Source organism: Canis lupus, chromosome 26, assembly GCF_003254725.2.
Source record: "Canis lupus dingo isolate Sandy chromosome 26, ASM325472v2, whole genome shotgun sequence".
Classification (NCBI taxonomy): Eukaryota; Metazoa; Chordata; class Mammalia; order Carnivora; family Canidae; genus Canis; species Canis lupus.
Window position 1 is genome coordinate 24,030,783 of NC_064268.1, and position 17,809 is coordinate 24,048,591.

The 17,809-nt window shown below is 46.8% G+C and overlaps 1 protein-coding gene across 4 annotated transcripts in view; it reads left to right on the forward strand.

The window, feature by feature from the left end:
- Nucleotides 1-17,809, forward strand: part of OSBP2 (oxysterol binding protein 2) — a 196,067-nt gene that overhangs the window by 9,722 nt on the left and 168,536 nt on the right. Inside the window, exons 1-2 of one of the 4 annotated variants that reach the window (XM_049102070.1) lie at nucleotides 8,970-9,045; nucleotides 10,196-10,372. The exons of 1 other annotated variant lie outside the window; for it this stretch is intronic. In XM_049102070.1, coding sequence (XP_048958027.1) covers nucleotides 10,224-10,372 — 149 coding nt within the window. In that variant the 5' untranslated portion in view covers nucleotides 8,970-9,045; nucleotides 10,196-10,223. Of the gene's footprint in view, nucleotides 1-8,969; nucleotides 9,046-9,690; nucleotides 10,373-17,809 lie in introns of those variants that run through there. 2 more of the 4 variants (XM_025474558.3, XM_025474557.3) reach the window with 2 other exon arrangements.

The following is a 17,809-nucleotide window of genomic DNA, read 5'->3' on the forward strand; positions in this document are numbered from 1 at the left end:
GACTCAAATTCCCTGCCCTCAGGGAGCTTATATTTGAACGGTCCCCTAGGGGTAAAAAATGAATCAAATGAAAACCCTGGCTTGTTAGTGGCTGGTGCCTCCTTTGGGGTCTACAAGGGTAACTATTTGGGCTTCATTTGCCCTGTTCAACCCTTTGGCCACTAAAAAGGCTGCCCACAGGCCTGGAAGGCTGCATGTGTCATCATCATTCCTCTCTGCTGCAGTAAGTTTTCGTTCCTCTGATGTATGCGGGCTCTGATTGGATGACTCTGAGTAGGAATCTCAGCTCTGTCTCTCAGGAGAAAGTCATTTTACCCTTCACCCACCCTCCCTTGGAGCTTCAGTTCCTCATCTGAAAATGGGAAATAATTGTGGTATCTACCTTATAGGCTCGTTCTGAGAACTCTGAGTGAATGCTCACACCAGGAACCCAGCATTAGGCCTGGCCCCTCCTGGGGTAAATGTGAAAGGGGTTGTGGTGTAATTGTAATTGTTGTGATGTGCTTGGAGTTGACATATAAACCTCAAGAGGTGGCCTGGTGCTGGAGAGTGAGCCTCTCAATTTGCTCTGAGACCCTGGGCAGCATACATCCCATCTCTGTTCTTGGGCAGACTTCCTCTTCCCTCAAATTTCAATTAACCCCTCAGAAGGAAGAAGCTGGACTGAGATACACCCATAGCCCATTAGGGCCCTGGGCCCCCTGTAAATCAGTGAGTGCCTGCTGGGAACCAACCTGGCCATGGAGCAGCAGTCAGTCATGGGGGCCCCAACCAAGCCTTCCTCTGGTAGTTCTATGGGGCTGAGTACCTGGGGCTCTACAGAATGAAATGGTCACAGGGAAAAATGGTTTCTTAGCTTTGTTCAAAAGGCAAATTAGAGGACCGGGAGCACCTGATCCCATAGAACCCAGCATTCCAAACTTATTTCCTGTACTTCTTCCCATGTGCCAAACCTCATGAATTCTCTCTCTTCTCCAAAGAGGCCTCTTGGTTTTCTACGTGGAACCTTTGATCCGCTGTTTATCTTGCGAGGAATATAGCTCCCCCTCCTCTCCACTGAGCCACCCAGGGGCCCCTAAACTTGTACTTTATACAAAAGTGAGATGTACAGTGTATATAATAATACAGGCACTCCCCTCTTGCTCCTCTCTGAGACCACCAAGTTTCTATATATCTCTCCAGAAATGTTCTAAGATCACAGGTCCTTAAGATGAAGTTCATGGTCTTCACAAATTGTATGTAAAATTTTAGATGTAAATGCTGACTTGTATATTCTGTAGGTTCCATCATCATCTTACAGGGGTCCACAATCCCCTCCCACACACATTAAGAACCACTGACTCTCAGACTTCTAGTTCAGGATGTTCAACTAGCACCCATGTTGGCCTCTCATCCACTGAAAAAGAAGTTATAGAAAATTAAAAAAGTACTAAACACTCAACAGCGAAGAGAACTAGAAAGAAAATCTTATCCAACAAATATTCCTTGAATTCATATTATGTGCCAAGTCTTCTAGACCCTGATGGTAGAGCAGTGAAATAAACCTGACAAAAATTCCTGACATCCTGGAGCTTACATCCTATTAAGAGGAGACAGAAATAAACCAAATAAATCATTTAGAAAGTGACAAATTTTGTGGGAGAAAGAGAAAACAGTCACGGGGGCTTGGGAAAGCCATACTGGAGGTTGTTTCAGTTTTAAAGAAAGATGGATCACTGATGAATGAGATTTCAACAAGTGTTTAGAACATGGAAGAAGGGGATCCCTGGGTGGCGCAGCGGTTTGGCGCCTGCCTTTGGCCCAGGGTGCGATCCTGGAGACCCGGGATCGAATCCCACATCGGGCTCCCTGCATGGAGCCTGCTTCTCCCTCTGCCTGTGTCTATGCCTCTCTCTCTCTCTCTCTGTGATGACTATCATAAAAAAAAAAAAAAAAAAAAAAAAAAAAAAACATGGAAGAAGATGAGAGTGCTTCCACACAGGTGGAAGTGGCAGCCAGCAGCCAACTAAAGAGGAAATGGGAGTCAGCTAGCTTGAAAGAACCCAGGGAAGCTTTGAGCTCAAAGTCAACAGGCTATGGAAGAAGGAAGAAGGAAGGGGAACAAAAATAGGGTATTTTATTTCTTAAGCTAGTTAGTAAGCTCCTGGGTGTCACTTGTATTGATATTCTTTTGTATCTACTTAGTATATAATAATCTCACACACAACCTGACTCAGAGGGGGATTTAGGGTGGTGGATAACTGCTCCAATCCACTGTCCCACCCCTCTTTACACTCAAGTTTCCAAAGCGCCAGTAACAGTTCTCCCAGGCAGAAAACAGGATGGCTTTTCCCTAAAGAAATTGAACTCAATATCTCAGGTCAGCTAGAGCTTGCAGTGTGGATGTTGGTACCACAGAATAGAGGCCTCCTGACTACCCATGCAGGGCTTCTAGCCAGGTATTCTGATTTAGCAAAACAACCAGAGGTAAACCAGGCCTAATTGTGTAATAGAAGAAACCTATACCAACTCATTTTACAAGGTATTCACTAATGGGCATTCAGCCAGAAGGCCCTCAATCTGGAATTCTAACAGAGACCTTCCTTCCTAACTTGTGCTCTTAGCTCATACAAATCCTTTCCTGGGTACAATGAGACACAAACTACTATCAACATTTCAATCTGTGCCCACAAGCTTAGAAGAGAATCTGGATTTTGAATAAAGACCAATGGGAAGTGAAAGGCCTGGGTTTGTTTTGGTTTGGTTATTTATTTTTTTAAAAATAGGCTCTATACCCAACCTGGGGCTGGCTTGAACTCACAATCCTGAGATTAAGAGCTGCACGCTCTACTAACTGAGCCAGCTAAGTGCCCTGAAAGGCTTGGGTTGTTATCCACTTAGCATTGTGACCTTGGGCTGACCTCAAGTAGAAGTGATGGCTGTGACCAGTTCTGTGGCATGAGGCTGGATCGGCTATCCTGGTCTTCCCACCCACAAGGGCCATCACTGGTTGTCACTCTTTAGCTTTTCCTGTTCCTAAGGTCTGCAGGGGCAACCTGGCAAGACTTCTTTTGGGGGTGGAAGGCAGGTCTCTGGGGGCTGGTGTCTGGTGTCTATTCTCTTATGACACAGGTGGACTGGCTTTGGGGCTAGAGAACCTTTTGTTTTGTTGTTGTTGTTGTTGTTGAAGATTTATTTATTTATTCATGAGAGACACACAGAGGCAGAGACATAGGCCGAGGGAGAAGCAAGCTCCCTATGGGGAGCCTGATGTGGGACTCATTCCTGGACCCCCAGATCAGGACCTGACCCAAAGGCAGGCGCCCAACCACTGAGCTATCCAGATGCCCAATAACCTTCTGTTCGAATCTTGGCTCCCCATTTAACCATAGTGTGACTCCAGGCAGACCTTTAGCCCCATGAACCTCAATTTCCTCTTATGTAAACATGGGGGAACTTATGGGGTCTTTGGAAAGGTAGGAGGTGAGGTTTGTAAAAGGCCCAACATTTGTAGAACAAAGGTGTTTCGTGGTAATTTTCAAATTTACATGACAGCTGAGAAAACAATATAATGTATTCATGTATACCTATCACCTGGCTTCAACACTGTCAACCCCTGGCAATTTGTTTTTATTTTTTAAAGATTTTATTTGTTTATTCATGAGAGACATAGAGAGAGAGAGGCAGAGACACAGGCAGAGGGAGAAGCAGGCTCCATGCAGGAAGCCCGATGTGGGACTTGATTCCGGGTCTCCAGGATCATGCCCTGGGCCAAAGGCGACGCTAAACCACTAAGCCACCTGGGCTGCCTGCCATTTGTTTTTCATCTGCTCCCCACCCACCTCGTTTTATAAAAAGCTGTATTATTTGAAAGTAAATCCAAATATCATATAATTTCACCTGGAAGTACATCAGAATATATCTCTAGGGATAAATCCTCTAAAAACTACAGTACCAAAAAATATTACAATACCATTATAACACATATAACAAAATTAACAGTTTCTTAATATTCCTTAAAACCCACTCTTTGTTCAATATTACTCAATTGTCCCTGAAATATATGTTTTGCAGTTGGTTTGTTTTTTTTTTTTTTATGTTTTTTTTTTCTTCTTTTTTTTTTTTTAATTGGTGTTCAATTTACTAACATACAGAATAACACCCAGTGCCCGTCACCCATTCACTCCCACCCCCCGCCCTCCTCCCCTTCTACTACCCCTAGTTCGTTTCCCAGAGTTAGCAGTCTTTACGTTCTGTCTCCCTTTCTGATATTTCCCACACATTTCTTCTCCCTTCCCTTATATTCCCTTTCACTATTATTTATATTCCCCAAATGAATGAGAACATATAATGTTTGTCCTTCTCCGACTGACTTACTTCACTCAGCATAATACCCTCCAGTTCCATCCACGTTGAAGCAAATGGTGGGTATTTGTCATTTCTAATAGCTGAGTAATATTCCATTGTATACATAAACCACATCTTCTTTATCCATTCATCTTTCGTTGGACACCGAGGCTCCTTCCACAGTTTGGCTATCGTGGCCATTGCTGCTATAAACATCGGGGTGCAGGTGTCCCGGCGTTTCATTGCATTTGTATCTTTGGGGTAAATCCCCAACAGTGCAATTGCTGGGTCGTAGGGCAGGTCTATTTTTAACTCTTTGAGGAACCTCCACACAGTTTTCCAGAGTGGCTGCACCAGTTCACATTCCCACCAACAGTGTAAGAGGGTTCCCTTTTCTCCGCATCCTCTCCATCATTTGTTGTTTCCTGCCTTGTTAATTTTCCCCATTCTCACTGGTGTGAGGTGGTATCTCATTGTAGTTTTGATTTGTATTTCCCTGATGGCAAGTGATGCAGAACATTTTCTCATATGCATGTTGGCCATGTCTATGTCTTCCTCTGTGAGATTTCTGTTCATGTCTTTTGCCCATTTCATGATTGGATTGTTTGTTTCTTTGGTGTTGAGTTTAATAAGTTCTTTATAGATCTTGGAAACTAGCCCTTTATCTGATATGTCATTTGCAAATATCTTCTCCCATTCTGTAGGTTGTCTTTGAGTTTTGTTGACTGTATCCTTTGCTGTGCAAAAGCTTCTTATCTTGATGAAGTCCCAATAGTTCATTTTTGCTTTTGTTTCTTTTGTCTTCGTGGATGTATCTTGCAAGAAGTTACTATGGCCGAGTTCAAAAAGGGTGTTGCCTGTGTTCTTCTCTAGGATTTTGATGGAATCTTGTCTCACATTTAGATCTTTCATCCATTTTGAGTTTATCTTTGAGTATGGTGAAAGAGAGTGGTCTAGTTTCATTCTTCTGCATGTGGATGTCCAATTTTCCCAGCACCATTTATTGAAGAGACTGTCTTTCTTCCAATGGATAGTCTTTCCTCCTTTATCGAATATTAGTTGCCCATAAAGTTCAGGGTCCACTTCTGGATTCTCTATTCTGTTCCACTGATCTATGTGTCTGTTTTTGTGCCAGTACCACACTGTCTTGATGACCACAGCTTTGTAGTACAACCTGAAATCTGGCATTGTGATGCCCCCAGATATGGTTTTCTTTTTTAAAATTCCCCTGGCTATTCGGGGTCTTTTCTGATTCCACACAAATCTTAAAATAATTTGTTCTAACTCTCTGAAGAAAGTCCATGGTATTTTGATAGGGATTGCTTGCAGTTGGTTTGAATCAGGATCGAAACAAGGTTCACATACTGCATCTGGTTGATATGTCTTTTTAAAGTTGATAACATTTGCCTTTTCCCATTTTCCCCTAGGCCATGTATTTATTTAATATGATAGATTACTTGAATATCGATTTTCCTATTTTATTTTATTTTTTTTTTTAAATTTTTTATTTATTTATGATAGTCACAGAGAGAGAGAGAGAGAGAGAGAGAGAGAGAGAGGCAGAGACACAGGCAGAGAGAGAAGCAGGCTCCATGCACCGGGAGCCTGACATGGGATTCGATCCGGGGTCTCCAGGATCGCGCCCTGGGCCAAAGGCAGGCGCCAAACCGCTGCGCCACCCAGGGATCCCTCGATTTTCCTATTTTATTAATTTGACTGATTGACTCCTTGAGTCATTCAGCATGTTTCTCTGTCCCTTGCATTTCTTTTATACTGATAAGGCTAGAAGCTAGCTTAGATTCAAGCTAAGGGGTTTTTTGGAGGTGAGAGGAGGGGATAAGTAAAAATACTTCATAGGTGGTGCTATGTGTTTCCTACTAGGTCATCCAGAGGCACATAATATCCTGTCATTGCACTTCTGGTGATGCAAGATCGATCTGTAGATTCAACTGACATCACTCTGATTCATCCTTTATGAAGTTCCCCATCTATTAAGGACTGGATCCATTATTTCATTTGGGGTTGCCAAAAGATGACATCTTTTAATCTTATTGTTCCTTCTGCATTCATTAGGTAATTTGTCTATAAAGATGTTTCCTTCATAAACTCTTAGGTTACTATATAGAGTTTGTATAAGACAGGAAGGATACAAACTTAATTCTCTCCCTTTATTATCAGTTTTCAGAATAATGAATTGGTGCTGGTAAACTAATGAAGGTAACTTATGAAGTTTTTTTTTTCTTTATGTAACTTTAGGTATTTGTGGGCCCAACCTACGGATCTTCACATAGTTGATGTTTTGACCCATTGTAATCATTATTATTTTTTTAAGATTTTATTTTATTCATGAGAGACACACAGAGAGGCAGAGACATAGACAGAGGAGAAGCAGGCTCCCCATGGGGAGCCTGATGGGGGACTTGATCCCTGAGATAACGACCTGAGCTGAAGGCAGGTGTTCAACCACTGAGCCACCCAGGTGCCCTAATCATTATTCTTTTGGATGCTCTGGCCTGTCTTTGGCCTGTGGGAGCCCCTTTATAGTTGGCTTCAGAGTCCTTAATAGCCTCTTTACTTTCTGGTGTGACAAGATGTCTCAGGCAGGCTCATCTTGCATATTTTCTGCTCCAGACTTGCAGACAGCCATTTCTCCAGCAGGTGGAATCTGGCATTTTTATTTTTTTTTTAATTTTTTTTTTAATTTTTATTTATTTATGATAGGCACACAGTGAGAGAGAGAGAGAGGCAGAGACACAGGTAGAGGGAGAAGCAGGCTCCATGCACCGGGAGCCTGACGTGGGATTTGATCCTGGGTCTCTAGGATCGCGCCCTGGGCCAAAGGCAGGCACTAAACCACTGCGCCACCCAGGGATCCCCCACTGCGCCACCCAGGGATCCCGGAATCTGGCATTTTTAAATTTAAAAAACTTCCCAGGAGATCCCAGTGTCCAGGAGGCCCACTTTCTGTAGGATACAGGGTATTCCTGATTGTGTGGTATCCACCTAGCTCCCTGTCTCATCTCCTGCCCTGCTCTTTCAAATATGCTGAACTCTTTGTTATTTCTCATACAAAATGTTTTCTTCTGATCTGGGGCTTTATGAATGCTGATTCCTTTGCCCTGAATGGCCCTCCACTGCCGGCCCTTCTGACTCAGTGCAAACCTTGTGCTTTCTGTGATACCTTCTTCACTCAGTCTGGCAGCTGACTTAGATCCTATCATCCATTTATTGCAGCAGTCAAAACATATCATTAAACTTTTAATAGTTGGCTTCCTTCCTTGGGGCTGCAAACACATCTGGCACATACATAGCAGGCACTGAGCTTTTCCCATTGTTGTGGCTGTGTTCCAAGCCTACTAACCTTGGTCTCATCTGTTTCTGCTCTGGCCTCTGGTTAATTCATTTCACCAGACATTTCACAGAGCTAAATAACTAGAGAATACTTACTGAGCACCTACTATGCCAAATGTGCTTTATATACTTGATTTTATTACTCTCAACCAGTGAGGTAGGGATTATTCTCCTTTTACAGAGGAGCAAGAGGAAGCTCGGTGAGGTGGCTGAAGGTCCCATAGCTAGGGAGTGGCTGGGCTGGGATTTCCATAGTGGATTGGATGCCCAAAACCTAAGATTTTCCCTTCACATCATTGTCCATCAAAGTGTGGTCAATGATCCATCCACATCAGAAGCCCCTGGGGAGCTCATTAAAATGCATGCTCCTGGATTCCACCCCAGACCTACTGACTCAGAATTCCAGGAAGATGGGGATGAAAAAACTGAATTTCCAGTAAGCTTCCTTGGGATGAGCTGAAAAAATTATTATTTTCTCAATAGGTGAAACACACAGTGAAAACATTCAAAAGGTTCAAAGGGTATAAGTGAAAGGCAAACACCCCAACTCCATCCCACTGTTGCCCAGTTCACAGAGGTAATCACTCTTTCTTGACTCAAACTGAAGTTTGAGGACCATCTTTGTTTTTACGTGATATACCAAGATAGGGAGGTCTCTGCACTCCTGAGCTCACACAAAACTGCAGGTAAGACCACCATTCACCGGCAGGTGCCCCAGGAAGGGATCCCAGTCACCAGCAAAGATGGCAAGGAAGTTCTGTTTGGGAAGCGCCTGCATTACTTGTTTCTAGGACTTTCCAGTCTGCTCGGCTCAGCTATCACTGTAGGAGGCTGGTCCCTGCACAGGCAGTCTTGTCACAAGCAAAGATCAGGAAAGAACAGTGGGCAAAGCGAGGATAAGACAGGTTAGGATGAACAGAGAGGAGCCTGGGCAGAGGTCTAGAGATGGAAGGGTCTGGGTGGGAGGCCCAAAGCCAACATTTCCACTTGTATTTCCCATTATTTGTGGTAACCATCGACTTTTCCCTTTAGGAGAGTCTTTAAAATATCTAACCTTTTTGGGATAACAGACTCCTTCGGGAATCTCATGAAAACCAGGGACCTCCTCCCTAGAAAAACGCAGAGACATAAAATTCTGCAGATGCAGAAGCTTCATGGACTGCCAGCCAGGATCCCCCAGGTATATCCAGGAGGTCCAGGAAGTCTGCTTTTAGATGTTCCTTGTTATATTTAAAACGCTCAGTTTACAAAAACTCTTTCTATATTCATTTAGAGCCTAAACTATGTCGCCACTTGCAGCAAAATGTGCCGGCGCATGAACTAGATAGAGGCCAGCAGCTCAGGAGGCGGCCTGGGTCCCAGCGCAGGGTAAGGACCTAGGCGGGGTAAGGACCCATAGACAGGTAATGAGTCCCAGGGGGGCAGGGGGCGTCCTCCTCAGCTCAGCGTCATCCGGTTGGGCCCCGGTGCTTCGGGCGCGTCTCGTGGTCTCTGAGCGCGGCTGAGGGCTCCCCCACACCCCACTCTCCTGGGTTTCGGGGGAGCGAGCCTACCCGGGCCGGCGGGGGGCGGGGGCCGGGGGGGCGCAGCGCGGGGCTCGGCAGGCAGAGCTGCGCCGGGAGGCGGCGGGCTCCGCATTCATCATTGTTCCCCCGGCGCCTGGCACGGGTTGGGGCGCAGGCAGCGAGGGTGGCCTGAAGCTCGGCGTCCCCTCCGCGTCGCCCGCCCGCGAGGCGCCGGCGCCACAGGTGTTTCCAGGGCGCTTCCAAGGGCCAGCCCTGAGCCGGGCGCTGGCGACGCGAGCGGGGGGACGCGGCCCCAAGCGGGGAGGACAGCAGCCGGCGGGCGCTGGCGGCTCGGGGCGCCCGGGGCCGCGAGGGGAGCTGCGCGCCAGGGGAGCTGCGCGCGCCCGTGACGGCGCCCCCGGCCCCGCCCCCGGCCGCCGCCCCCCGCCGCCGCCGCCGCCGCCGCCCCCGCCCCCGCCCCCGCCCCCGCCCCGCGACTCGGCCGCGCTCCGGGCGGCGGGCTCTATGGGGAAAGCGGCCGCTCTGTGCCGAGGCGGCGGCTGTGGCGGCCGCTCCCGCGGACTCTCGTCGCTGTTCACGGTTGTCCCCTGCCTGTCCTGCCACACGGCGGCGCCGAGCATGAGCGCTTCCACGGCCGGCCCGGGGCCGGAGCCCAAGCCCCAGCCCCCGCCGCTGCCGAAGCCCGAGCGGCAGCCGGTGTCAGAACAGGTGTCGGAGCCGGTTCCCGAGCCGGTGCCAAGGTCGGAGCCTGTGTCCGAGAAGACGTCTGAGCCAAGGCCGGAGTTCAGACAGGGAGCCGAACTGCTGCTGGGATTGGGGCGGGGGTCAGGGGGCCGGCAAGAGTTGGGCTCCAGGGCAGGGGCTGGGCCCTACTCCGAGGCCTCGTCGGAGCAGCTGCCGGCGCCGGGGCCAGGGGTGGGCAGCGCGCCCTGGGCCAGACCCGAGCCGGGGGCGCTGCCAGCGTCTAAGCCCCTGCCCCTTCTGCGACCCAGTCAGGTGAAGGCGTCCCTTGGGGTTCCGATGTCAGGGACTGGCACCACCGCCACTGCGCCTAAGGTCTTACTGCCTCTGGACAGCTTCAAGGGCTGGCTGCTCAAATGGACCAACTACCTGAAAGGCTACCAGCGCCGTTGGTTTGTGCTCAGCAATGGCCTGCTGTCTTACTACAGGTACGGACAAGCCAAACCGGGGCATCTGAGGTTGGGAGGCTGGTGATGCTGCAGTGATGGTGACGGCGTGTCTGCGGCTGGAGGACACTGCCACTAGCCTACGGGTGTTTGGGACATGGACCAGCAGGAGAAGTAATATCTCTGACCAGCCTCCCAGGGTTGGGGGCCTTGAACTGGGACAGGGGAACCCCCTGTGGACAGGACCTCTGACAAGCTTGGGCTAAAGGAGTGAGTTGGGAGGTGGAGTGAGAGCGTGACCTGGGGCCTCAGGGCCGCTCTGCTCTTCATAGCGCTGGAGTCTTGGGCAGCCAACCAGTGTCAGTTCCCCTAAGTCTTTGATTCTGGTTCAGGAGCTAAGATCATTGTGTTAGGGATTTAGGGGGACAATCACCTTGTCCAGTCTTTGGGACCCACTCTGGGAAGGAGTGCTTGTTTTCCTCTCCCCCAAGTTGGTCACTTAGTTTATTTCCCACTTTTCCTTACACCCCTGGTTGCCAGGCCTTGGGATGGGCACAGCAGACTTACAGATGTATCAGATACAGCCTGTTTTTTAAGGGCCCATCTTAGCATTGTGTGGCGAACCAGAATCTTCCTGCTGTCACTTTATTGCAGAAGCAGCAGATTCAAAATTGAAGTCCAGTGGTAAGATAGCTAACACTGCCCCATGAAAGGGAGAAAGGTACTGAAGTCTTCTCTCCCCCTCTTTGTTTTTTAAAAAAAGATTTATTTATTTGAGAGGGAGAGCACAGAGGGAGAGAAAGGGAGAGGGAGAAGCAGACTCCCCACTGAGTAGGGAGCTCCATGTGCGGTTCAATGTGGAGCTCGATCCCAGGACCCCAGGATCATAACCTGAGCCAAAGGCAAAACGTTTAACTGACCAAGCCACCCAGGCACCCCAGACTTCTTTCCTTTCTTACTGACTGTTGCCTTGGTATGTTTCCTGGGGATGGTTGGTTTCAACTTTGAGATCTCTGGTCACTCTATGCCATTGGTTCTCATACCTGAGCTGGTATTAGAATTCCCTGATGGGCTTGTTGAAACACAAAATACTTGCCTCTCTACTGAGTTTCTGACGCAGAGGGTCTAGGAGGACCTGAGCTTTGGCATTTCTCCCAGTTCCCAGATGCTGCTGCTCCACACCACGGTCTGAGAAGGAGTGCTCCATTGTCATGGTAAACAGGAGGGCCCTGCCTTGATGTTTGGTAAAACTCAGGTCTCCTTGGTCACTTCACTCAGCCAGGCAGTATCCCTTCAGGTCACTCACTGTATAGTTTATATGATCCTTCCTAGCGTTTTTGGAACACAGCATCTGGAGAATGGTCGAGTCTATGATGCCCCTGAGAATTTGGCAGCTCCGCTGAATTCAAATGATGGTTTCCACTACAAAATGGGGATCACTGTCAATTCCTGGCAGGGAAGAAAATTGACAAGTATTTCTCAAGTGCCTTTCTCAGGTGATATCCTGGTGCCCCTCACCCCACTCAGCTGCGCCCTCCAGATCCCACAGAACAAGGCATTCTTAAGAGTCAGGCGACCAAACAAGAAATGATTCTTTTCCAAACAGTGTTTTTATTCCGCTTATCCTTCTCTGTCAGGTGTGTAAACATTTCACCAAGACATGCAGTGATAGGGGTCATCGGTGATTTGCTATGAAATATGTCACTGTTGGCTATGAACCACACACTCTGTTTTATGTTACATTCATTTCATCCTCACAGCCACACTGTGACATGAGTTCCAGGATTGTCCTCTTGGACCAATGAGGTGTTCTGAGGTTTGACGGGAGGATGTAGTTTGTCAGAAGTCACTGGCCCCATAGACCACAGAGAGAGATTCTGACCTGGGCCTGTTGTACTCCATGGTCTGTGCCTGTCCCAGATGTGTGTCCTAATGCCTGAGTTAGTGTTGTTGGGTTATCCGTATTTACCAGGTATTTACTACTAACCTGGAGAGGCCAAGGTAATGTTTATGAGTATAGGGTCCCACAGTTCTAGTAGAAATAAAACCTGATCTCATGCAGTTTTGTTTTATTCTACTCAAAAGATCAAAGATGCCCTATTTTCTTTTCTTTAAAATAACTGGGTGTAGACAGTTGGCATTTCTAGGTTGTCTTAAATGTGCAGAGCCTCTGGCCAACCAAAAAAATTCTTACTGCTTGCTGATAAAGGTTGTAGGGACAGATACTAATTTATGGGAAGGACGAAGTGGGAACAAGTTTCATGTGGGTATGCTTGCACAGTTCATCTCTGTAGTTTTGTTTTTGGTCATTTCTAGAATCCAAAGTGGACAAAATTTGTTGCTTGACTTGTCTGGGTGGAATGAATGATTCCTGACATTAGTACAGCCCTGTGCTGTCATTTAGTCCCATGTGAGTCTTTCCATGAATACGGCCTCATTCCCGTTTTAGAGGAAAGGAAACTGAGACCAAACGAACAAACTTCAGTGGCTCACCCAGAGGTGCCTCACTTGTGGGTGGCACCCAAATGCCAGTGGAGGTAGGTAAGTCTCCAAGTGCAGAAAAGGCCCTTCTGACGTAGAGCCCAAATGGCCACTTCTTCCTTGCACTCCTGTTCTGCCTCCTGGAAAAGCCTTTGGTCTGCCCCTCCTTGTGCTTCTCAGCACTTCAGATGTTTGACACAGCTCTCCTGTCCCTGCCTCTGATCTGAATGGTCATCCTGCCTACTGGGGTCAAGGACAGAGCACCCTCCAGGCCTGTCGCTCATAGTTCTGACAGCAGCAGGGTGGGTTATCCAGGCTCTGTCTGTGCCCAGTGCTGTACATATATACCCTCCTTGGAACCCAGCTCCCACTGATTCTCCAAGTGTGTGTGGCTAGAAGAGAGGCATGACTCAAGTGCTTGTGAGCTAAAGACAGAGTGAGAGAATTTTTATTCATGATCTTTCTCCCTTAGGGGCCATGTAGAGCCAGATTTAACCTATTGGGGTGATGCGCCTGGTGGAGAAAGAATCAGAGCTGTTTCTCTTGCAAGCTTCCCTTTTGGAAAGACCACTCTAATTTTATTATGATTTAAAGATACTATTTATTTATTCATGAGAGACTCACAGAGAGAGGCAGAGACATGGGAAAGGGAGAAGCAGGTTCCCTGCGAGGAGCCTGATGTGGGACTCCATCCCAGACCCCGGGATCACTTCCTGAGTCAAAGGCAGACACTCAACCACTGAGCCACCCAGGTATCTCTTTTTATTATTATTTTAAAACTAAGTGAGGCCTGGTGTTCAGAGCAATATCATCAGAGAAAATGTGGGCACATATTTTTTGTGCTCCCTCTCCTAGCTCATCCTGCCCTGCTCAAGGGTAACCACCATCCCAAATTTGGGTTACTATCCTCTTTCTTTCCTTTTTATTCAGTTTTATCTCATCTATATGCAGCTTAAAAAGCCCCATATTTTTCATTTCAACCATTTTTAACTTTATAGAAAAGAGTATTGTACAATATATGATTTGGGGGGACTGATTCTGATTGCTTTATAGCAGTCTGGAATGTGAGTGTACCTCTTTTTATTTTTGCATTCTCCTCTTGATGAGTGACCATGACAGTTCTTGTACACATGCAGGAGCTTCTCTTGGGTGAAATTGCTGGGCTCTAGGCATGTGACTGTTCACCTTACATAATGCCAAACTATTTTCCAAAGGGTTGTACCAGTTTATACTCCCACCGACAGCTAATAGATTTTGCGAATCTGCATCCTTTGCAACACTTGGTATGATCAGCATTGATTTTACCAATCGAATGGGTATACTATGGCATCTCATAGTATAGACCTGAATTTCTATCCCCATTATTTTTATCTTAATATAAAATCAGTGGAGGTTTGGATTAGAATTTCTCTGTTAACTATGGCTTTCTCAGGTACTTCTGCCCTGGATTTTGCTTCAGGAGCTCATTTGATCACTGAAGCTTATTCTAAAAGAGAAAGTACCTAGTGTCAATAGCTGGGCTTGGTAACAGTCCTATTGTCAGGATTAAAAAATGGCCTTTGTAAATATTCACATATAGAAACAATTTCCAGGAAGTTTTTTTTCTTTTCTTTTTTTTTTTTTTTAAGATTTTATAATATTTATTTGACAGCGAGAGAGAGCACAAGTGGGGGGACTGGCAGACAGACTGCCAGCACAGCAGGGAGCTGGACTGAAGGACTCAATCCCACGTACCCCGGGATCATGACCTGCACCAAAGGCAGATGCTTAACTGACTGAGCCACCCAGGTGCCTCTTTTTTTACTTCTTTCCAACAAGGTGCAAGGAATCTAAATAAATACAGGAGGTGAGGTTCTTATTCCATTGCTGACATGCTTCATCACATGTCTGTTTGAAGACAAAGAGAATATAGTTTGTGCCTGCTTTTTTTTTCTTTTGGTTGTTAGTTCCCATTTTAAAAATCTTATCCCCAGTTCTCATCTCATAGAGAACATGTCATGACGTGAAATTAAGGAAAAATTCCTAAATGATGTGAAATTTTCAAAGACATCGCTTTAGCAAGTCCTTAAGGCAAGAGTGTCTCATGCGTGAGCTTTCTCAGCATTGATGACAAAATTGATTTGGTTAAGTAAAATTCTGTTTTGTTTATACCAGTTGCCTATTTGGTGACACTATAAATGACGTTTGTTTCCCAGGAAGGGAGTTCAAACAGAAGCATTTGTTTTCATTTATTTGTTGTTCAGACTGATCTGCATGGGGAGGCATGGCTAAACCAGTTAGCAAGGAAGGCCCCAAAGAAATTAGCCTGGGTCTGTAAGAAAGAAGGCTTCGGTCAAGTAAGAGTACATTTTTTTTTAAAGATCTTATTTATTTATTCATGAGCCACACACACACACACACACACAGAGAGAGAGAGAGAGAGAGAGAGAGAGAGAGAGAGAGAGAGAGAGGCAGAGACAGGCAGAGGGAGAAGCAGGCTCCATGCAGGGAGCCTGATGTAGGACTCGATCCTGGGTCTCCAGGATCAGGCCCTGGACTGAAGGCTGCAGTAAACCACTGAGCCACCCGGGCTGCCCAAGAGTACATTTTGAAAGTCCCCTGGTTGAGGGAGACCACTGAACATTTGGTGAGCCGGCCCCCTTTGGGGTGGTGCTAGATCAGGTCAGAGAAAATGGCGCACCCAGACATCTTAGACTCCAGGATGGATTTTGTACTCATTCTTCCCATGCGACCATCTCTCAAAGACAAACTCTCATGGAGACTGGGTGCCAGGAAATAGTAGTGTTCTCAAACGTCACTCTAGGTAATACTTGAGGGACAGAGATGGGAAAAACTCTCCAGTTGCCAAGTGTCCGTTAGAGTGCATGTCTGCAGGTTAAGCCACTGGGGTCTTTACCCTAGAAGATGGGCCTTATCATATTGGATTCAGCTTTAATTTAAAATATCATTTGTGGGGCGCCTGGGTGGCTCAGTCAGTTAAGTGTCTGCCTTCAGCTCAGGTCGTGATCCTAGGGTCCTGGGATGGAGCCCCGAGTTGGCTCTCCGCTCAGCAGGGAGCCTGCTTTTCCCTCTCCCTCTGCTGCTGCTCCCCCTGCTTGTGCACACACACTCTCTCTCTGTTACATTAATGAATAAAATCTAAAAAATATATATCATTCAGTGTTTCATACCTTAAGACTATTAGAAGGCTGAAAGGGAATGCACAGGTTGACAACGTGTCCACATTTGTTTGAAGTGTATTTTCTTAACATTTAGCAGAAGGGTGTGGCAAACAGGTCATGGATGGACTGGCAGCATATTTTGGCGGAACACGGTACACACCAGTGTTCTTAGCAAAGTCTGGTGACACAAATTATAATTTTCCCCACCGAGCCTGCTCCTCCTGCTAACTTTTCTCTTTCTATGAATAGCTGAAAACTTCTGAGTCATGCTTGCTGCCTCCTCCTTCTCTATTCCAACATCAGATGGAATTGCGAGCCCTGCCTGTCTTTCTCCTCTAGTCCCTCCTCTCCATTCCCAGTGCCACGTTGGGTTTCAGGTCTGCCTTCTGCTTCACTGGCGTCCCAGCTTCCGACTTGTGCCCTGGACAGCGTATCCCCACCGTGGTGCTAGCTCCCCACCCAGTCGCCCTAGAGTTGACTTGTCTTCTCCAGGATTCTTTTTCAACAGTTCCATCCTTTATGTTCATACATATCCGCTTTGGTTTTCTCCTATCTGAAATACCCACAGTGGCCCCTGACTGACCCAAAGACCATGTCTTCTCTGGGAACCATATACACAGGGTGCCTGTGTGGGCATCTCTGCAGCAGCTTTGTGCCAAAGGAATACCATGGCCAAGTTCGGCAGCTTCTTTGTATTCTGCACGGAGCCTAGGAGGTGCTTTGCCACTGATATGTTCTCAGTAGCTTGGCTAATCTGAATGGAAGAGTGAGTGAATGAATGAGAATTGCTTGCAATTTTATGAGATTTCAGAAAGCCAAGTATGTTAGTGCCAAACTTGGATTTTTCTTAATTTGTTTTCAGTTTCAAAAACTTGTTTGCTGGAATGAGATTGGGATGATAAGTGGGAGATTGTGGCTTAAGCCTGGAGTGCAGAAAAGCTGCAGTTATGAAATGCAGATTATCTGGATATATTATGTTGACAGATTTGACTGTGTTGAAATAGGCTCTCCGGTGAAATAGTAGCCTCTCTCTGTGGTCCTCATTTGTATTTCCATAGGGTTGCAAGTGTTTATACATGTGGTCTGTATATACCTAGGATGACTTGTCACTTTGTAAAGTGTAGAGGTGGTTGAAGGAATGGGGAACAAAGGTAAAGCTATTAAAAGGGCTTTTCTCAATCTTACAGCTCCCTCAAATAGTTTTACATGTACTGGAAGGTTTGCTCTGTCTGCACTCCATGTGTAAGACCCTGTGGGAAGCTGGCCATTGATCAGAGGCAAGGCCTTCATCCTAAAATGTTAGATCCAATTGAATAACAGCTCCTCACATCTGTGGGGTTGGGTGCAGGTGTCAGAACAATGTCCAGTTCATGCTTTCAGTGAGGAGTACAGGACAGAAGTGTTGTTCTGTTATACGGAACAAGTGGGAGTTCAGGATGGTAGTATGGATAGCTCATGGACTCCACCCACCTCATATGGTGGAGACCTCTGACTATGGTCCTTTTGGGATCTCCAAAACTAGCCCTCCAGGTTCCTTAAGGAGCCAAGAGGACTCTTAGGACTCGGCATCCCTTTGTGTTCACAGCTGTGCTTTATTACAGTGAAAAGGGGCAAAACACCATCAGCAAAAGGAAAACAGGTACGGGGTAAAGTCTGGGAAAACCACGTGCAAGCTTTTGAGGGTCCTTTCCCAGTCACAGGACACGCTCAGTTCCTCCAGCAATGAGTTGTGACAATATATGTGAAATGTTGCCAGCCAGAGAAGCTCATTAGAGACTCAGTGGCCATGTTTTTAATGGGGGCCGGCTACGTGTTCACTGTCTGCCTGGTGCATACC